Below are 23,281 nucleotides of genomic sequence, written 5' to 3' on the forward strand. Positions count from 1 at the left end.
GTTATTGTATGATCATACCCCCTCACCTCCCCAAAAAACAAAAAGGAAGAAATGTAAAACAGAACCCTTTTCGTTAAGAGTTGGGTTCAGTAATGGGAAGCTGTAATAAATAGTAATAAAACCTAGTATTGTACATGAAGGGTGCATCCCGGCAGTAACAGCTAAGCAGTGTTGTTTCATGTTCGGTTATTAGTTTTCTGATAATACAGCTTTACAGAGTAGATGCACACGAGTCTCCTGCTTTCCTGCCCTGCGAGGAGCCTGTGGAGGTAGCGAGGATATCAGAGAAGTTAATCAACCTAACTTAATTAGGGATTTGGGCTTTTGCTGAGGAGCAGATCCCTGCATGGTGCTCAATATTCCAGTGGTCTTTGGACATGGTGACTGAACTTCTGGAAATAAAAGTTCCCCAAAAGAAACTTTTCCTTCTTTGAACAAAGAAAATAAAAAAAAAAATACTTGGTATATCTGTTACAGGCTGACATAAAGCCACTCTTTGATCCCTTCCAACTTGCATATAAAGCACTGCTGATGCTGCATCTCTCATTTAAATTTTAAATGCTTAGAAGACAGCCAAGCACCTGTAAGTCTGCTTTTTATTTATTTGAGCTCTTTTAAAATATGCCTTATCTCTTGATTCCAAAATATGAAGTAGTTGAAGGTTAACCCTTTTATTAACTAAATAATAGTTTTAAACTGGACACATTCAGATTGTAAAGGTCAACCAGATACTCTCAGAACCCAACCTGAGATTTACAAGACAAATACTGTTCCATGCTGTTAGATTCAGAAATGAAACTATTAACGTGTTACTTAGATGAAGAACATGCTGTTAAATTCAGATAAATAACTCCAAGCTTCCTCACAAAACATGCCAGAGCAGTGCCAAATGAGTAGACGGCCTAGTTTTGAAATGCTCAGGACCAAAAACAACATACCCAGTCTTATCTGACTTTAACAGCAGGGAATTGGCAGTCGTCCAGATCTTTATGTCATTAAGGTATATTTGTACTTCAGCTAGTTTATTAGTCTCACAGGGATTTATGGATTAATTTACCCGAGTATAATTTCCATCGCAATGAAAGTTCATGCACCTAAAAGTCGTACCTGGAAACATGATTAGAGTGAAAAGCAGTGACCCAAGTACAGAACCCTGTGGAACACCATGACCAAATCTGATGTATGAATAAGACTCTCCGTTCACTGAAACTGTAATCTATCAAATGAGTATTCAAATGGCATCTTCAAACTTCTGTAAAAGAAGTCTGTAGTCTGATACCATGAAGAGATTGTTGGTTGTGCCTTCATGTTCAATCTAATAAGAGAAGGTATATTATTATTATGCTAATAAAGACACCGCACACAGATTCAGTGTTTGGATTTTCAGCTGTTTCACATGCTCTCACATAAGAGAAAAATACAGTTATGGTAACAGATTGCTAAAAAATACAGTTTTATCTTGATGTATATGATACATCACAAAAGCAGAAATGATTCAGACACGTAAAGCTTTATTTTTGGGGTTCACATAATTGACATAAAAGCATATAAGTCATCATGTATGGAAAACACAGGTACATGGTGCAAAAATGTATTTAAAAAAAAAAGAACAAATAAAGAAACATTCAGTTTTAAAAGTGTTTACATTCAATACTAACTAAAGTATCAATTTATTTCTGAACTTTGCTTTTCATCTAGTGTTTTAAGACAATTACTTTTGTAATTATGGTAGAGATTTGTTATGTTTGTGCACTTTTGTGATGTTTTATTTGAGCAGCATTGTGGAAACCTCATGTTTATCATGATGGGTGCTGGACAAGTATTCACATGTGAAAATCTGGGATTTTGTTGGACGAGCAAGTTTTTCATTTAGTGCTTTGCTGCTTCTTTTTTTGTTTGTGTAGCAAAACCCTTTTAAAAAACCAAAGCAAACAACATAAAATACAAAAATACAATCATTTCCATGGACAATGACAATAATTTTCCTGTGTATAATTCACTTTTATGGTGCATCTGTCTTTATAACGGTATCTGTCTTTATAGTTGCAAGTTTCCTTCATGACCAAAAAGCTGTTCATGCAGAACAAATTACATATTTCCTGGGGAATTAAGAGGAAAAAATTGGATCTGTGAATCGTAAAAGTTTGTGCATAATGGCTTTTTTGGTAAAAGCAAAGAAGACAAAGTGATTATAAGTGGATACCAGTTAAAAAAATAAATCAATCCTCTCACATTGATCCTCTTCAAAACAAGCATCCATCTGCTATCTTGTAAATGGACGCAGAAGGCTGAAGTTTCTCCTTGCAGACAGTGAGAAAATGCAGGGTCCAACTTGTAGAGGTTGCATGGTTGGACAAACAAGTATGTTCACATCTCCATCCAACATGTACATTTATGGGATTCTGGGCGGAAACAGCCAGAGTGAATTCACACAGGCAGAACATGCAAGCAGAACGGTCCCAGCCAAGCAGCTCTTGTATTTTTTTTTTAAGAGATGTTCAAGTATGCCACATATATCTGCAGACACTTCTTTCGAAGAAGATCAGTTTTTTGTTGAAATATGTTGAAAAAAGTGACCCGAGTGTCCCATCAGTCTAAAGTACAAGCACAAAGTTCATTCACACATATTCATTCATATTAATTTAATCAATCTCATAATGATATACCTGTAGCTGTAATAAGATTGACACACTTTACCACGCAAACACACTCACACAAACAAATTCAGTTCTCATGCAGAGTTCGCTATCGCGACCATCTTGGTGTTCTCATTATCGTCCTGTTCTTCGTTGGGTAACGGATCGTACTGTCGTCGATACAGCAGCCGTGTGGCCAGCGTGATGATGAACATCTCCAGGATGAGCAGCTGCTGGCTTATCACTGCAAGGACAGGTGGGAGAAAGTCACAGAGGTGTCAGAAAATGAATAGAAAAACAAAGTAAACAGTTCAAATGCATGCCCATTGGGCAGGACTCACTGTTCATTGATTCAAGTTAAAATGCACCAATGACTGATTATATTGACGGGATGCTGACTCACTGTATCCTCTGACTGCAGAGGAGAAAGGTGGGGTGCAAGCAATGGTTCCATTTAAGGCCAAAATATTGATGATGGCTGACTGCAGCTGGCTCAGGATCAGCACCAGCTGCAACACAAACACACGCTTAACTCTGACAAGCACAATGTTGGGAAAATTACATATAAAAAAAAAACAACCCTAAAACATTTACCTCCAACAGTGTTGTGAAGGTATGCTTCTTAGTTGTCTTACCTGATACATGGCGTATTTGGGAATGATTTTAAGTGTTCGCAGGGTTATCCTTAGATGCATGAACGTGATCGCTACAGGCCACAGGGCTATGATTGTCAAGATGCCCACAAAAGGGTTGATCCATATCGCAGCTCCATTGATGGTCAACTGAAATGGAATCAGACGAGACAACAGGAAAACACAGCAGACAAACAGTTATATGTTTTGGGCGCTGTTACTAAAATAGTGTTAGGCAGCTGTCAAGCACTGATTCATGCAGTGATATGTAAGTGATTGCATCTTACTTCCAGTCAACAAGAGGGACTACTGTGCAACTACTGTTATCGTTTATCTGAGAGACTATTTGAGGACTGAGGTGCTTAAGCTTAGCCTGGCCAGCTGTAGCTATTCACTGAATGATAACTTCTTTTTTGGGAAAATTGGGTCTGCTACCCCTCCCACTCACTGCTCTTTCCGCAGATGCAGAATGTGCCACACCAGTTGCATCAGGGTGTGTGTGTGTGTGTGTGTGTGTGTGTGTGTTTGGTTGGGGGGGCTTTGTGAGATCACTTGTACAGGATTCCTACCTAGTGTCCAGAGGCAGTTTCTTCTGAATCTGTTAATACTACTCCTTACAACTGAACCGGAATCAAGGGGAACCAGATGAATGGTTTCTATCATAGAGGAAATCAGGCTTGCGTGAGCTATCTGTCAAAATGCTCAAGTGGAAATGATATGGTGCTGACACAAAGCTTTGACATTCCTGTGTTTCCTACAACTTAATTGGATAGTGTCTGCATGCAATAATCCCTGTGGCACGCAATGGTTGAGGGACAATCAGACATTTCTGTTACAGTAAGTCATTTAATCTCCCTGGAAACGTTTATCAAAAACTTCACTGTGACTTGTTGATGATCACTGTTAGATATTAACCAGGATGACCAATCATCCTCATTCTTTTACTCTTATGTATAAAGATACAGGCTGATTCCTCTGGAACCGAGGTCTGTACAAACAGATGCAGAAGAAACAGCCTCTGGACACTGGCGCCGTGAATGCCAGGTGTACCAGACTCCTTTCACGAGAGAGAACTTTTGCAGAGTGAATGGGCATGGGTGAAGGAAAAATAACAGAAACAGCATTTCAGGAAATGAATGCTTATCCATCCAAGAAGTGTGGGAGTGGTTGGATCACGGTTTGGGCTTGGGTTGTAGGCAGTGGTACGAGGAATATTTCAATGATAAGAGTAATGAAAAACTTTAAAATACCAGTGACTTAAAAAACAAAAACTGAACTTTTATGATATTGCTGAATGATTTATCTATTTTTATATAGTGTACTTTATAAATCATTTAATATTAGTCGAAACATCTAAAGAGTGGTCTCAGTGCCGGTACTGCCACTGCCCTGCATCTTCTGGAAACGTCCTTGTTTCAACAACATATAGTCAAATGAGAGGATTGCACGAGCTTTTCATGAAGTTCTGCTCGAGTTAGCGTATGATCCATTCATCTGAATCACTATGTGTTGGGACAAGGAAACATTTAACACTGACCTAAGGAGATCCTTAAGGAGATGCAAATGTTTTGTCAAAGTCTGAGGTTCGAAGCCTTTAAAAAACAAAACAAAACAAAAAAAAAAAAAACAGCCCAAAGTATTACAACTCATTTTATAAGGAAAAATCTTTAAAGAAGAACCGAAAAACCACGTCTAAGCAAACAGGCTGGATATTTCAAATATAAAACCATTTATCTTTGGTAATCCGGTCATCTGTTAATGTTCGATATAAAAAAAACTGACGTTTTGACCATTGGTTCTTAATTTTTTGCATGCTTACAAATTCAATACTTTGGATTTGACACCAGGTGCAGCTCAGGCTAAATTAAAGTTTCATAAACATACTATCCAAAAGCGATACGTCATATATTTGTACATATTTGTCTTACAAATGATTACCCAGTCAAACAAGACTGATTACTTTGATAATCAAAATTAGAAGCAAACAATATCAGCAGTGAGAGTCCGAGGTATATTGTCACAGTAGTTTTATAATCAGTCATTAGTCATCTAGACAATAAACTGTACAAACAAAGGTTTGGGAATACAAATGAACTCCGACATGCTTCTCAGCATTTCCATGTTATCAACTTACGTCACTCAGGTCAAAGTTTCCATTGGTCCACAGGACAATGGAAAGGATGGTGAAGACAATCTTCATGAGGGCGAACTGGAAGGAGCCAAGTTTGAGCAGGAACAGAATGCGTCTGGATGGTAACAGAGGAAACGGTTTCATGGTCATGTTTAATTACACAGAAGGCCTGAGCCCCTAAATGCAATTAAAAGTTAGCTCTGGTCCACCATGGAATTCCCTTTCTTCCAGAGTCTATCCTGAATTTGCAAAGCAGGATGTTTCTGATGATGATTCAGCCTCTCCGGAGACAAATCTTCATTGTTTTCAGTCATGTTGTGACTTGGACGTGTTTGCGCAATCACAGAGATGCTGACGATGTTTCTGGGGGCCCTCATGAGAGGGCATGTAAGAAGTATCTGAGAAAGTCAATACCCACTCTGTGTAGTCTCAGAGGTTTTTTTTGGAAGGATTTGAAAACAGCAAACCTAAAAATAAACACATGTGGTTTTCCATTGCCTGAAACCAGCATGCTGTAAGATGTGTTTCATTTACCAGCCAAAAAAAAAAGAAAGTGGCTATCTGATTGATCGATCGACTGTTAAGCAAGAAAAACGATGGGGTCTGCTGCAGACATGTTGCACCACCCTGACTGAGTTGAATGACCACGCGTGTGTTCAACCTGTGTTCGTAAAAAAAGAGGCATATCTCCACCTAGAATCCGAGACTGCATCCACACGTGCCATCTGGATTTGTTCAAACGGAGGAAAAGGTACATCAAAGCTGTCCAACATGACCGTATCCCTCTGTGAAACGGTCCACGATGGAGAAATCAAAGCCTCATATTACACCTCCAAGTTAAATGTGACACAAAGCCGGTCTCTCACTGTAAACATTTGAGAAATGGCCTGTCATCACTTCAGAGGATAAATACATTACAACAGTTGTGTAGCTTTGTGTCTTTTTATTTATATACTGTATGCAACTTTGTGGTCATTAGATTGCAGTCTAGTATATTTTTCTGACATTTGTTGCCTAATGAGGCCCTTTCAAAGTCTGTTCTAAGTGAAGAAAAATACCCAATCTCCTGCCAAGAACAAAAAAAGGCTGTCCACCAGCATCTTGTTGCAATTATCAAACCATCTTTTGTTCACTCTGCCTCAGAGGTTAATTGTTTTTTTTTTTTCTTCAAAGATAGCATGGTCCATTTCAGCTCTAAACACAGCAACATATTGAAGGGTGATAACTAATAGTGATAACCAGTGTCAGTGTGGGGGGTTTACCGTGTGATGGTGACGTATGGGAGACACAGACAGCAACAGCAACAAGGGCCCGTGCTGATCTTCAGCCTATGCTTCCCCGCTCGCCTCATGAAGCCCTCATCCCCGCCTATCTCCTCCATCATCATGATCAGGAACTTGAACACCACGACGGCAAAGTAGCTGCAGAGGCATCGGAGCACCGGGGATTGATAAGTGAAGGAGGATGGCAGGATCAGCAGAAAGAGCGGAGAAAGTGAAACCAAGCACATTGCACAACGCTGCATATGGTTTCTATAAAAAGATAATGAGATACATGTTTCCCTCAGCTCTTTCACTGCGGAGTTCTGGAAAGTCCAAGAACACAGACGTGAAAGCGTGAGACAAAAGGTGAGGAAGAGTGAATCATACCAGGCAGAGGTCATATCAGTAAACATGATGGCTTTAGGAATCCACATCCCCAAACACGACATGGTGCCAATTACCTGGAAAACGGAGAGTAAGGAAGTAGCTGTAAGCACACAAAAGATCCTAGTAAATCCTCACAGCAACTAATATAATGTGCATCATTCCTGTACTATCCTTACCGGTGCTGCCCCGTTCACCCAGATGATTAAACTCTTCTTATTGGCGGGCACTTTTCTGTAGATGTATACACATTCCTCGATGAAGACCAGGAGGGAAACGGACGCCATGAAGGTGAGGATGGAGTACAAGATGATGCCAAAAATGTCCAATTCTGACATATGAGAATGGAAATTAGATATTTAGATTTTTAATGGGATTCATGAAATGTTCTCTAGAAAGTGAAAGCTGATATGAGGTTTGCATTTTTCCACTTTTTTCTTTTTTTTTTATTTCTCACAGGATGAATAACATTGCTCTTCGAAGCAAACAGTTTAGCAAGTCCCAGCAAGACTTAAATCCAACATCGGTGAACTAATCCCGCATGAATGTCTGTACAGGACTATTTAGTTCAGCACTCCCAAAAATCACTAAAACTATCAATTAACTTCATGCAGACTTCAAATGCTGTCTATTTGTTGAGTAGATGTAAAATGACCTGTCTGAGAATCAATTTTGAACCAAGTGAAGTGAGTAAAAGCAGGATAACAAAAGAAATAAAGGTGAAGTATTGCTATACAGAGAAATTTGCAGGCAGACTTGCTGAAACAAGCTGCACTCGACAATAGCTGTTATAAACCTTTCCTATTTTCTAACCTAAAAAAAACGATCAGAAAAAGGAGATAGGTTGAACAAAATTAAATATCAATTCCTGTTTTTCTCAAATCTTTCTTTGTTTACTTCTGTATAAGCAAAAACAACAGGAATATCTTCTCAGTAAAAGGCAGGGTTAGTGTGATTACTTCTTGAAAATAAAGTTGGTTAGCCAGAATGTAAGGAAGACGTTGGCAGAGCATCATTTCCAGATTGGCTTCCTCAGAAAAACCTGCGTGGCTTCGGGTAAACATCTGTTAAAAACATCTCAGAGGAAGGAAAATATGATGTGAATTTAAAGGTGGGAACAAAGAATAGACAGAAAGGCACCGAATGGTTTCAGCATGCCGCTTGTGTTTTCTGTGATCTGCGTCATTAATTCTCCGCAATCCAGTCATTAGTGGCAGTCAGAACGAAACGGCACAGAAACAGAAGTTACTCTCAGACTGAACTGCAGCTTACAAATTAGACTTTTTAAAGTGTTTCTAAAGATGAATAATGGTTCATCACTTCCTCGTGAGGGAAAGTCTCTCGCTGGATGACGGCAGGGACAGACTCCAACCACCTGCCATTTAAAGTAGCCCCAGATCTACAGGACAAACCGTGCAAAGCAAGGCAAGTTTATTTGTATAGCACATTTCATATACAAGACAATTGAAAGTGCTTTACATGAAAATATTTAAAAATGTATTAAAAAAGAAAGTTAAAAAGCAGAAAATAAAGACATAAAACTAAAAAGAATTAAACAAATGAGATGCAAAAAATAAAGCTTGCGGTACATTATGGGGGATTACTGAACTGCAGCAGTAAATAAACAGGTTTTCAACCTTGACTTAAACAAATTGAGTTTCAGCAGCCCTGATGCATTCTAGGAGTTTGTCCCACAGTTTAGGAAGATAAAAACTTGAATGCTGCCTCACCATGTTTGGTTCTAACTCTGGGTACAGAAAGTATGCATGACCCTGACCATAAAGGACCAGGAGATCAGAGATGTTTTTTGGCCCGAGACCATTCAGAGATTTATAAACCAACAGCAGGATTTTAACATCTATTCTGTGACAGACAGGAAACCAGTGTAAAGATTTAGGAACTGGAGTTGGATAGGATCTGATGTTAAAAGGTTTACTTTCTAAAATACAGCACAAATAATCCAAGAGTTTTAAGGTGAATACTGATATTGATATGTGAAAGGCAGCGTAGAGAAATGAGCTGATCAAGATTGGTTAGAAACAGCAATACTCATCAAAGCAAATTATTAAAGAAATTATTTTCAGTTTCATCTTCAGACTCAAATCAAGAAAATGTAACTTTTCTAAACAGTTCATCTTTAAAAGCGTGTCTTCTCTTGAATATAGATGATCAGTGTAGTTTTAGTTTGGATGTTGTATTTTCAAGCTCACAGTTCAATGATGAAAACTTTCCTTTTCTTTTTAATGAAAGAGTGTTTCAGTGATTAAAATGAAAGGACACATCTCCCACAGGATCACTCTCTACAGAAGAAAAATTCTTATCTTTTTTCCCCAACTTACTCCATTCTACCCTGCAAAACTTTCTGCAGAGCAATATGATGATTGTACTTAGTCCAACACCAGTCACTCCCTGAATTATGAGTCCCAAAGAATGACACCTACCACATGGATCTCTTCAAAACAAACCAAATCTGACTCAGGTCGGAATTCTCATAAACACCTAAATTCACTGCACATGTCAAAAGTTTGAAGCTGGAGCTACAGTAAGAGGCCAAGCGGGGTATAAGAAAGGCCTTCTGGCAGTCCTCAGATTGACATATGGCACATTATTTACATCAGTCTAAATTAATTTTCCTTGAATTTAGTATCTGCAAGTGGCAATGATTATAAACCTCAGGAACATTTAAGTTGGAGTATAAACAGACTTCTTAACTCATGAAATACTCACGGTCCTAGCAGGAGTTAACATGTATGAAGTCTATCCCTCCTCACTGTTAAAAAGGTCACTCTGACGGCATATAATTAATTAAAAGGTGCAATGAAAGAACACGAGTTATGACATGTGAAAGTGTCAATTTCACTCGCTTAGTCCTGTCACACACCTGTATTTGTGATGTCATGTTATACACATACACCTGACGTCAAACTGGCATCTTATTTCAATATGAAGAAATTACGAATGAACGAAACAGTCAGAATGAGTACAAATGAGTAACAGGAAATGATCACGGGTTAAATCATCATGATCAGCTTCAGGATAGTGGGGTTTTTTTTTATATCAGTAGTGAAAGAGTCATTTTATGACCATCATGTTGATTTTATGTACTTTTACTCTAGGAGGTTTTTTCCTCTGTATCTTCTCGTTTTTATTGTATTTTTTACATTTATTGTATTGTGTTTATTATTTGTAAAGCACCTTGTGGCATTCCCTTGTCCGTGAAAGGTGCTATATAAATAAACTTTACCTACTTACTTACTAGGGGTGTAACAATATATCGTGCCACGAAATTTCGCGATACAAAAATGTCACAATACGTGTCGTGGAGGTGACAAAGTGTATCGCGATATTGGGTTATTAATATTAATCTATTGTGTTGACTAGAAACGCGCATCTGAACGCGACCGCGGCCGGACCGCGCGGACCAAAATCTTCCTCCGCTCAGGAGAAACTAGTCCCGTTTTGCGGTCCCGTTTTGAGGTCTGAACCTTTACTTATGTAAGTCTGGTGTAGAGTTAAGCCTTACCTTATTAAATTAAACCTTTTTGGGGTGATGAGTAGGATAAACACGGGGACAACTTCTGCTGAGTTCCAGTGTACTTTAATGTCCGCTCAACAGCGTAGGATTTTAGAACATCAACACAGCACCTAGTGCTGTATCACTCCGCCCAATCTAAAACAGATTAATCACTACAGATAAACTGACTAGTGTCATTATAGTCCCTGATTTACATCACAATATAAAGAATATATTTATAAAATAATGAACCCTGAATTACCAAAATAACCTTAACAAAAATAAATCTCCTCTTAGACTTATAAGGTGAGCATGAATCAATCTTTTTTATGATGTAAAATTGTATGTATTTATTTACTTGTATTTATTTATTTAATTTTAGTTGTTAAATTTCTGGAAAAGAAAAAAAGTAAAATCATACATGAGAGAAACTATTCAGTTTGTGGCAAAATATTTTTATTGTATGAAACTGAAGATGCATAATGCAAACCTGACATTTACTTTTAGTTCAGTTTGTGGAAAATGGTTGGCCTGGCTTTCTCTTTAAAACTTAAACAGTTATAAAGCATTACAAACTGTAACAATAGGGCAAACACACAGCATTATTTTGTATTTTGTGTCTTTCAAATAAAAGACAATTTCCTCATGACTACCTCATTTAAGGTTGTTAAAAAATACTGCTATATCGTATCGGATCGTTATCGTGACCTCAATATCGTGTATCGTACCGTATCGTGAGATTAGTGTATCGTTACACCCCTATTACTTACCAAAATACAGGCTTAATCTGTTAGTTCCCTATGAAGCTCCCAGACCAATTAGGTCATCTGGATCTGGTTTGTTGTGGTTCCCAAGAACAAGAACCAAGCAAGGTGAGGCAGCGTTCAGTTATTCTGCTCCTCACCGGTGGAACAAACTTCCTGTAGACCTGAGGTCTGCTCACACTGTAGATCCTTTAAATCAGGCCTAAAAACATTACCGTTTACTGACTCTGAAATTAAATACTTACCTGCTGTACTCTACTGCCCTTACTTTTTAACAACTTGTCCTTTTTATTATTTGACCTCTTTTCTTATAATTTTATTTCATTATATTTGTTATTTATTCTATTTTATGTCATTGTATTGTGTTATAATTTCTATTTCTCTTTTTATTAATTGACTTGTTACTGTTTAATTGTGTCTTGCTGCTTTTAATGTTGATGTAAAGCACTTTGAATTACCTTGTCTGTGAAAGGTGCTATATAAATAGACTTTACTTTCTTACTAAGTATACAAAGGTCTAACTATTTGCAACAAAAAGTAAGGGGGAGAGCACAGAGTCTGTAAAGTCCAGAGACTTTAGATGAGGGGTGTCGCACTCCAGCCCTCGAGGCTCCAGTCCTGCATGTTTAATTGTTTCCCTGCATGTTTAATTGTTTCCCTGCATGTTTGAGTTGTTTCCCTGCATCAACACACCTGATTCTAATTAACGGTCCTGTCATCAAGGTCTGCACAGCTCTGTTGTCGACGCAGCTCCTGGTATCACGGTGTGAAACAAGGACACATCTAAAACATGCAGGACTGCAGTCCGACAGCACTGCTTCAGAGAATCCCTTCTTCCTCAAATAAATCCCAAACATCGGTTTAGTCTGTCCCCCTCAATTATCATTACAGTTCATTGGTGAAATATAAACCCGACCTAATTAAAATTCCAGGGGGCCCGCTGGTGCGTAAAAGAGCAGCAGCTTGTCAGATGCGCCTCGCTTTCATGAGACTTTAGCCTGAATTATGGTTCTGCGTAAAATCGACGCAGAGCCTACGCCGTACGGTGCGCGTCCCCGCGTAACCTACGCAGTAGGCTCTGCGTTGGTGTAACGCGGAACCATAAATCAGAAAGTTCGATCTGCGCTTCATACTCACGGTTGATGATGTCGATTGCAAAAGGTGGCTTGCCGGTGCAGCTGGGATGAACAGTTCGGTTGGATCCATTATTCATGCTGGATGCTGTCCAGTTAGAGTTTTCCACAGTCAAGCAAATAAACGTCCCGCAGCGGCACGGTGCGTAAAAGTTGTAAGCAGCGCGTTTTCTCCTCTCCAAATACTCCGAGGAAGTGTTCTGATGTCTTTACCAAATAAGCATCGTCCTCTCTGACACCCCAAAACACTTGTTGCGGCCAGCAGACCCGCCTCCTCCTCCCGACGTCATGCAGCTGACGTCAAAAACAGGATTTGTCACTGCAAAAATGTCTCATTTTTAATTAAAAAAAATCTCATTAGACTTAAAACAAGACTCATCACTGGAAAAAACAACAATATTCACCTGTTTCAAGTAGATTTTCAGTTAAAATAAGTAGAAAAATCTGCCAGTGGAACAAGGTTTTTTTGCTTGTAATGAAAAGATAAATCTTGTCCCACTGGCAGATTTTTCTACTTATTTCAAGTGAAAATTTACTTGAAACAGGTGAAAATTGTCAAATAAGTTATTTTTCTGGTAATGCCCCTTGTTTTAAGAGATTTTTTTTTACTAAAAATTAGACATTTTAACTTGAAATAAGACAAATATTCCTGGTAAGATTTTGAGTTTTTGCAGTGTAGACAGATTAATTATTAGAATCTGCCCGTCGTTTTCATTAGGGGACTTCTATTAGTCTCCAGTTGTTTTATAGGGCACTCATTTGACAAGAAAATAGCCAACTCTTGGCCATTTCTGTTAAAAGGTCTAAAAAAAAACACACACCTTATCCGTAGCCATTCAGACTTGTTGCGCAGTCCTCTGCTGTAGCGTGATTTGGTTGTTTTTTGTTTGTTTGTGTGTGTGTGTGTGTGTGTGTGTGTGTGTGTGTGTGTGTGTGTGTGTGTGTGTGTGTGTGTGTGTGTGTGTGTGTGTGTGTGTGTGTGTGTGTGTGTGTCACAACTTAGTGGTCCACTGAGTCAGAGCCTGGCAGGAATAGGAAACCTCTGTGAAACTTCTCTCTCCTAACTTTCACTCTCACCATCTGTCCTTTATTTGATGTCTTTGTTAAACATTTTGGAGTTTATTACAGGATGCTTATGGCAGTTCGGCTACTTGGTACCCGTGCACAACCGCAAAGATCTTTATAAGTTGCTGGGAAACTACAGCTATCCTATTATTTGTGAGTGCATTTTTTAGTGCCAGAGCACACAAAAAGCACACATCACATGCCACCCGGTTGCCATAGCAACGTGCACAGAAGGCATCGTCACGTGAAGCTCAATTGGTTCTCTTCTGCCTTCTCAATAATTCTTAGCAATACTCAAAGACCAAATTATATTGCAGAAAAATCACTTGATTAAAGTCAGTTTTACACTGAATAGCACGGATGCCAAAAAGCAACATTTTCATCATATAAAGTCTTATGTATTTTCTGCATTTGAGGTAGTCATATCTCACGAGAAGCTGCACTGATTTTTTTTTCCTTTCAAATCCGTTCATGTATCTTAAGGATCTTATTTTTTTTGTTATATCTGCCTGTTTATTCAGGCAAACCTTGGCTCTGAGATGATAAAATGATTTCGCAGTGAGATTGCGTCCTTTTATCCTTGAGCTACATGTGCAGACCCATCTGAAGGGTGACTAATAGAGGTAGCTGAAGGGTACAAAAACAGGCATACGTCAGCACATCAAACTGTACACCAACACGTATACGCAATATTGCACACAGGCATGATGAGAAGTATACACTTTGTCTGTATTTATTCACGCAACTATATCAGACACGTTAGCATGACCCATCTTCCTTTGACTTTATAAGTCCATTGAGGCATTTTTATTCAAGTCTGTGCAGCTTTCTTCAATCTGGCTGAGTCGTGTTAGACCTTGTTTGTACCTTGAGTACATCCATCAAACTCTTTGTCTTGGCTAGCCTGCATTTAAGACATGCTCAGAGGGAAGATTTTCAAGAATTAGGACAGTTTATTCTTCACACGCAACAGAGATTTTGTTTGGTCTTATTAGTAATTTTGACAAAATAAAAAAATATATATATAAAAAAAGAATCCCTCATCAGAAAGTACAGTATATGCTGAGACAAATATGAATGCATTTGTTCTGACATGAACATCTGGGAGCCAGAATTTCAGATTAAAGTTCATTTAAAAAATCCAAACACCTTCACATGTTTGCTGCTGGTCTCCTGCCAAGATGTACTGTACAAGTGGCTTTGTTCACAGGGCATTATGTCACAATCTGATATCGCTGGCTGTCACTTTAATGGATAACTGATCCAGGGGTCGTACATGAAACAGTACTTACACACTACTATGGCTTTGTGGAGTTTAGACTTTTTTTTTCTTCTAAACAAATCTCCCTGAATAACTGACCTAGAGTTCATCACCTCATTGAGTTTATAGCGGACATGAGCCGTACACTACATGCACGTGCACAAAACAGAAATCTTAAACAACAAATGGGGATTTCTTCATCAATAAAAAAACTTTTATAGTGCGTTTGTTTTTTTCCAAAAAAAGTGTTTTGTCTTTTTGGTTTCATTTTGACCACAGTGGGTGTCTACAATCACACAACACTCATTGCCAAGTCTCATCATTAGTAACATCCGCACAATGAAATCTGTAGAGCAGATGTGAAAGACACAGGCTGCTTTGCCCCAATTTCCTCACTTTTTGATTTAAAAGAAGCTATTTCGGGCAGCTTTTAAAGGGAAGCGGTATGGGAATGATGGGACCGGAGAAGACGTGCAGGAAAGCCGGCAGTACTGGGTCAAGGGCCCGGGTGTCACACAGATAGATAGTTACGGTCAATGATCAACTGGCTTTTGCTGACAGAACAAGGCTGTACGCAGCCACCCATCCTGTCTGTTGTGTTGCTGTCACACCCCCATGTCTCATGTATCATGGGCAGAGACGTCTTTTTTTGAGAGGCACTTACCGTAAATGGTACCAGCATCCTCCTACACATAACCGGAACTTTAAAAGTGAATGTGAGGAACTACAATATGCATAGTTTAGTGACTTTAGTCCATTCCTATCCACTTGAACTACATAATGTCTGTTCTTTTAGAAACATTTACGTGTATTTGTATATTTTATTAGTCACTATGTTATTCTCAACTGCATGTCTTATGTATTCTGTGGTATCGAACAGACTCATCATAATGGTGCAAACTGCAGTTTGCATGTAGAAAATGAAACCTGTGGTGAACACTAAAACTGAGTGAACACTGCAAGAATCCATTCCTCTGGCATGTACAGTTTAAGATTGTATTTTTACAAAACCCCTCCAGGAGTTTTCTAAAGGCAACAAGGATAAAAGAAGAAAAGGTCACTGTCTAACTTTGTGATCACAAGGCTAACACTTACAAGTATGAAAAAAAAAAATACTTCAGGTTTTTAGAAAACACAATTTTAGATCTAAGTGAAGTGAAATGTGGGTTCACAGTGATGTGATGGTTAAAGCATTTTTAACAGTATTTGAATTCTGCGTGGAATTTGCAGTTTCTCCATCTTCCAGTGGGGGTTTTCTCCAGCTTTCTCACGCAGTCCAAAAAGATTAATTTTAGGCGGATTGGTGATTGTAAATTTTATTTTTTTTCTTAAAAAAGTTTTGCTTTTCTAATCTAGGATGGGTCATTGGATCATCATTTCTCTGATGTGTCAAATTCCATCAGATTTCTTATTTTTAATCTTCAATTTTAAAAACTGCAAATGATGAAATTGCAAAAAGCATTTTTTTTTCCTGAATCTACATTGCATAATATTGTTGAAACATGTAGGAAGTCTGAAAAATTTCAGTGTGTAAAGGCCAACACCATAAACTGTTCATTGTTGGAAGCTTGTGACCCTCAAGCCCTCGAGTTTCACTGCACAAAGACGCAGTCATGAAGTCAAGATCAATGTAGCTAGAAATACTGAAGCATCTTGAGTAAGCCAGTATCAGTTTTGCTTGAGAAACCTAACAGAAGATGCAAGCTCAGATGACAGAAAGATAATTAACACATGACACATGCCGAGGTGTGTCTATTTTTCAGCCTACTTTAGAGGTTTTTAAAAAAAAAAGTTTTAAGTTTTAGGTGCCAAATTAAAGTTAAATGTGGCATCTATTCTCTTCGTATGGCTGCTGCTGACACTGGATTTCTTTCCATAAATACAGTATCCTCCTTGACTTGAGTGCACTTTTTGATACAATTTCCCACACCATACTTATTGAAATATTATCCATTGGACTATCTAACATGCTCCTGGACTGGTTTAAATTAGATCTCTCTGGTCGCACTCAGCTCATTCAAATGAAATCATTTACATGCCAACCATTCCCTCTCTCCGGTGTACCCCAGAGTTTGGTACTGGGATCTCTGCTGTTTACTACTTTATCTTGGCAATATTTTCCAGAACTATGGCATTAATTTTCATTGCTATTCTGGTGACACCCAGCTCTCCCCAAACCCACACCCTCCTCCCACCCGCCTCCCTGATTCCCTACAAGAAATCAGATCCTGGTTCTTTCACAGCTTTCTCAAGCACAGTGATAAAACTGAAGTCCTGCATGGCACTACAGTATATCCACTCTCTCTTTGGACAGCTCTTGTGTTTCTCCGTCTCCTCAGGTTAAGAGTCTGGCTGTCATCCTCGACCGCCCTCTGTTATTTCAGCCCCACATTAACAATGTCACTCGCTCAGATTACTGCCATCTATGTAACAACTCACGTTTGCGCCCATCTCTCACACCCAAGTCAACTGCTTTTTTGGTCCACGCCTTGGTTTGATCCCGTCTTGATTGTTGTAATTCTCTCGTGTGTGGTTTACCTGCCAAGTCCCTTCAAACACTTCAACTGGTTCAAAACTGCTGCCCGAATTATTACCAGAACTCCTTCCTTCAGTCGTACCACCCCTGCCCTACAGAAACTCCCCTAACTCATATTAAATTGAACAAGATATTTTAGTACTCACAACAAGGCCATCAACAACCTCACTCCACCTTATCTCATTTAGCACCTTCACATTAATGTACCCAGTCGTACTGTTATGCCCCCAGTCTAGGGGTGCCTAGGACACAACATGAAAAGGCCCCATCTTCCCCAAGTCCCAAGTAGCCAAACAAGATTTGGTTTCACTATAAAAAGGAAGTGATTTATTAACAAAAGTAGATCAACATAGAATGTTCTTGAAAAGTAAACAGAGACTGAGCTACTAGGCTTCAGGGTGGACAAAGGCCAAAACAAAAGGGTCCTGTCTTAGGAGTAGGTAACTGACCTGTCAAACAAAGGAAAACAAACGAAGTTAACAAAATTGGCAGCCCACCCTTACTTTACTCAAAAGTCAATATCTTCCAAAACCTATACAAAATTCTAAGCACAAGGTGTGGCCGGTTGGGAGAGGAGGAGGATGAGTCTGCAACCTGCTTGCAGCCCACATGGTGGCTGCCATCTTGGCTCCTTTTATATCAGGTGGTTGTCGTTTCAGCCAATCACCATCCAGGGCATGGAACCTTCCCACCAATGACCGCACGGCTGTGGAACACACCTATCTGCATATTAGATTAATACAAGAAAATCAAAGGGCACACACACACACCCACACAAGACAGACTACAAAAATATGACCAGTCATAACACCCCCACACCCAAGAATTAAACACACCCCTAAATGTTTAATTCCTGTGGATCTGAGGAACACCTAGACAAAGCGTCCGCTATTACATTTTCTGTGCCCTTTTTGTGGTGAATCTCTAGATTGAAATCCTGGAGGAGAGAAGAAGAGACCAGCGCATAAGCCGCTGGTTAGAATTACGCATGTGCGCGAGGAATACTAACGGGTTGTGATCAGTGTACACTTGTACAGGCTGTGAACTAGACCCGATATAAACCTCGAAATACTGAAGAGCAAGCAGGAGGGCAAGAGCTTCCTTCTCAATAGTGCTATAATTAAGCTGGTGCTTATTAAACTTTCTTGAGAAGTAGCAAACAGAGTGATCAATAGCCTGATCATCCTCTTGCAAGAGAACCGCACCGGCGCCGCACGCGCTGGCGTCAACCTCCAGTTTAAAGGGTCGTGTAAAGCAGGGCGCAGCGAGGACTGGGGCACTACACAGTAACGCCTTGGCAGACTCGAAGGCAGCCTGGCAAGCTGGGGACCAAACAAACAAGTCCGGCACACACAAGTCCGGCACACACAAGTCCGGCACACACAAGTCCGGCACACACAAGTCAGAGACGGATCATTTCTCTGAGCCTTCATCAACATTTCTCGGGTCACATTTAAACTCAAGTCTGAATCAACAGGAAACACATCAAGCTCAGTGACACATTTGGTATCTTTTCACATTCAGTAGTGGGGGACACTGAAAAGGAGGGCTCACCCTCATCTAATGTAGCCATAAATGAGCTAGACAAATCCATCACATCACCCAATTTACGAGCCTGTGCGCGAGTAACTGCGCATACAGGAAACACATTTGGCACCGACAAAGCAGAAGAAACAGGTGGGGCAGCAAGCAGGTGCAACCGAAATGGGATCATTGACGACCTCTGGCAGAGGAAACACATTTCCTCCGGCCAGATCGTTACCCAAAATAAACGAAATGCCACTAATCGGAAACGGTGGGAGCACGGCAACTTTCACACGTCCCGACACAAGCGGTGAATGCAAATGGATCATGTGAAGTGGGGCGTTCAGTTCACTCATTTTAATTCCCCACACTAACAAATCAGAAGAACACGAAGTTTCGTTTGAGAGGGGCAGAACACTAGCCAGCATGAATGAATGATAGGCGGCTGTATCTCTGAGGATAGTTACCGGTACTTTATCTCATTCCTCACCGGTTACTGACACAAATCCACGAGAAACAAACGGTTTGAAACGAGGGTCAACCTCCGCATTTAACTCTGCTTCAGATGAAGACTTAGTGCTTTTTTCAGGTGGGGACGCGGTGTTTATAAAACCCACACCTGCAGGAAGTTTAGCATTTCTGTGTTGTCCTTTTTTCCTGAGGGCCGGACAGACAGCAATCAAGTGGCCTGGCTCATGGCAATAAAAACACTCGCGGCTCTCACCCGCAGCTGGTGAGGTGCTTTTACGCATCAGCTTTGGCGATCGGTTTCTTCGCTCAGACATCGTGTGTGAGACACGAGGTGCTGGCATCGAAAAAACACTTTTGTGAGTCAAAATGAACTCATCAGCGAGCACGGCTGCTTTTGCTACAGATGCCTCTTTTTGTTCGTTCAAATAGATCACAATTCGCTCCGGCAAACACTTTTTAAATTCCTCGAGTAGAATGAGCTCTCTCATTTCCGCCATGTTTCTGACATTACACGCTTGGCACCATTTATCAAACAAAACACTCTTGTCACGCACAAACTCAACATACACCTGGTTGGGAGTTTTCTCACTGTTTCTAAATTTTTGCCGATAGGCTTCGGGAACCAGCTCGTAGGCCTGCAACACAGTCTTTTTCAAGATTTTATAATCCAGACTATCCTCGATAGATAGACTGGCACAGACTTCCTGAGCTTTCCCCACTAGTTTACACTGGAGGAGAAGGGACCAGAATTCTTTGGGCCAACTAAGGGCAGCAGCTATCCGCTCGAAAGCGCTAAAATACGAGTCCACCTCGGACTCACGAAACGGCGGGACTAAAGCGATGTGCTTACTGATGTCAAAACCCGGAGCAGAAACAGCGCTGCGGCCAACAGTAGACACTGGGGTGGAGGCTTCAGAGGCTCCTTTTTCCAGCTCGAGAGCCCAGATGCGCAGGTGCATGGCCTGCACCTCTAGCTGTTTGTTTCGGGTCTCTACCTCCTTTATTTGGAGTGCTATGCGGAGATCCTCGGTAGTCATGTTACTCACCAGAGGATCTATGACCGGCCCAAGCCCCGCACCAGCAGTGAGCGTGCCAGCGGCCCCCGCCACTTTCACCTCAGCGCCCGGTACGTCACCAGCCACGTCACCCGCAGCAAAAGCAGCATCATCCGCATCAACAGCTGGGTCAGGTAGGACGCCCTGCTCCACCAACTGTGCACACAGCAACCGTCTGAGCTCCGCTTTATTGGCACTGTAAGACACCCGCACATTATAAACATTTGCCAAACTCAACAGGTCCGCCTTTTTGCACTTCTCAATTTTAGCCAAAGACGGACTAGCCACAAAATCATCCAGTGAAAACTCCATAATTTCCCCCCACACACCAAAAGAGAACTACCAACCAGAGGTACTCACCAAACTAAGCGAGACAAGAAAACGGACGAGCCCCCAATTCATGTTATGCCCCCAGTCTAGGGGTGCCTAGGACACAACATGAAAAGGCCCCATCTTCCCCAAGTAGCCACAAACAAGATTTGGTTTCAGTATAAAAAGGAAGTGATTTATTAACAAAAGTAGATCAACATAGAATGTTCTTGAAAAGTAAACAGAGACTGAGCTACTAGGCTTCAGGGTGGACAAAGGCCAAAATAACAAACAAAAGGGTCCTGTCTTAGGAGTAGGTAACTGACCTGTCAAACAAAGGAAAACAAATGACACAAGGCTTACCTCCCTAACTAAAATAAACAGGAGAAAACGAAGTTAACAAAATTGGCAGCCCACCCTTACTTTACTCAAAAGTCAATATCTTCCAAAACCTATACAAAATTCTAAGCACAAGGTGTGGCCGGTTGGGAGAGGAGGAGGATGAGTCTGCAACCTGCTTGCAGCCCACATGGTGGCTGCCATCTTGGCTCCTTTTATATCAGGTGGTTGTCGTTTCAGCCAATCACCATCCAGGGCATGGAACCTTCCCACCAATGACCGCACGGCTGTGGAACACACCTATCTGCATATTAGATTAATACAAGAAAATCAAAGGGCACACACACACACCCACACAAGACAGACTACAAAAATATGACCAGTCATAACACGTACTCTCAGGTCTTCCTCCTCCATCTAACTCATCCTCCCATCAGCCAGCTTGTCCATCAAGGGGATGAGAGCTGTCAGGTTTACAGTTACACAGGTGGACAAAAGATCTCAATCTTTAGAGCTGTGTCCTCTGTTCTGAATAGACTAAAACTAAAACTCTAGTGTATCTCTCATTTGCCTTGAACAGGCTGTGTGCTGCAAAATGTGCTGCAATTCGGTCCCGAATTTCCCGCGCTGGGCTGCGGATGTGACGTCACATGACGCTGCATGCACGTTCTCCCCGTTCTCCCGTGCCGGCTTCACTGTTGGCTGCAGTACCCCCAACGGCCGTCGTAGTGAAGGGTGGCGCTAGAGAGTCTCATTTCTTAAAAGGAGCCTCAAGCTCCTTTAAATGCAAAGTTTTCTCAACTTTAATGTCAGACAGATAAAGATTTTTTTAAACTTCTGGTTGCTACTGCATTGGTACGTATGTATCTGTGTGTAACTGCCTACCTTGATGCCACTTTGTGGAAAAACAGATTAGAGTTTCAGCTTTCAAAATGAGACAAATAAGGCAGTGGGGGGTTGTTACTGTGTGGTGGATTTACAGGAACTTTGTGGTCCACTCTTCACCTGAGGTTTCGCAAGCCTGGCATGCCGGTACACTGTGTGTGATCACGGAGCGAAACGCAGGCTGCAAGTTTTGACATGGGCAAAAAAAAAAAAAAAGAAGAAAGAAAAAAAAGAAAAAAAAGCATGAAATTAAAGATGCACAAGTCAGTTACAGGAAAACATCTGAATGTGCTAAAGTTATTACGCTCTCTTTCAATTCGGCTTTTGTGTGAAAACGTATGGAAAATATTCTGATTCTAGAAAGACATAAACCTCAGACAAAACATATAACGCTCCAATGTGCTATTATTAAAAAAAAAAAAAAAAAAATCAAAAAGAAGAAAAACAAATAATTATATGGTCAACAGTAAGTAGCCCCGTCATTGGCTGGTCATTGGATTAAAGGGCTCAAACTGAAGCTAATCACAATCCATTGATGAACTGATCATCAGGTCTGCAGGCCTCTGTGAAATCAGATGTTTCGTCTGGTCTGCAGCATTTCAGTTATATAGTAGCGTAATGTTCAGAAGCAAAACCCCTAAATCTTCTTTAAAACCATGACTTAACATTGCATATCAATCTGAAAAATGCAGCCAAGTATCCCCAGAGGGATGGGATGTCAAAGAATATTTACTTTGTGCAAAGTTTAGGCCTCAGTGGGCATGTGACGTCCATGACAGCACAATTAGAAGACGACTAAACCAGTCTAGTCTGTTTTGAAGGGTTACCAGTAGAAAAACTCTTGTTTAAAAAAAAAAAAAAGGAAAACCAAAGTTTGCAAACCTACACCTGAACAAACTACAAGACTTGTGAACAGAAACATCCCAAACACAATGTCAAGCATGGTGGTGGAAGGGTGATGGTTTGGAGGTTGTTTTACAGCAACAGAATCTGACAACTTGCACTGAGTAATTCATGAACTCCTCCGTATACTCGAGTAGTTTATAGGCAGATGTGAGACCATTTAACAGATGAAGTTTGGTTGAAATTTGGTCATAAAATCAGACAATGATCCAAAAACGTAGCCGCATATTTGCACCAAAATGGCTAAAAAAAATAAAAGGTTTTTGAATGATCCAAGGTCCAGACCTGACCTCGATCAAGTTACTGCTGCTAAAAGCGGATCACTTAGTATTATTACTCATATGCTTGTTTTGTTTTAAAAGTTTCATTTTTGTTAAATAAATTATGGTCAGTGAAAAAAGTAATTTGGTCAAAAAACAAACAAAAACACGTGAACAGTCTGAAAAAAAAAAGAAAAACGAGCAAAATGAAACTCGG

At 40.3% G+C, this 23,281-nt stretch overlaps 1 protein-coding gene across 1 annotated transcript; it reads right to left on the reverse strand.

The window, feature by feature from the left end:
• Positions 1-1,494: 1,494 nt before the first annotated feature.
• Positions 1,495-12,692, reverse strand: slc51a (solute carrier family 51 member A). Its single transcript, XM_061713706.1, has 8 exons — positions 12,461-12,692; positions 7,225-7,376; positions 7,049-7,122; positions 6,662-6,820; positions 5,403-5,514; positions 3,272-3,418; positions 3,040-3,145; positions 1,495-2,880 (listed from the first exon to the last, which is right to left on the reverse strand). Exons 1-8 carry the CDS (start codon positions 12,534-12,536, stop codon positions 2,732-2,734), a joined length of 975 nt encoding a protein of 324 aa, XP_061569690.1. The 5' UTR covers positions 12,537-12,692; the 3' UTR covers positions 1,495-2,731.
• Positions 12,693-23,281: the final 10,589 nt, after the last annotated feature.

Source organism: Cololabis saira, chromosome 22 (assembly GCF_033807715.1).
Source record: "Cololabis saira isolate AMF1-May2022 chromosome 22, fColSai1.1, whole genome shotgun sequence".
Classification (NCBI taxonomy): Eukaryota; Metazoa; Chordata; class Actinopteri; order Beloniformes; family Belonidae; genus Cololabis; species Cololabis saira.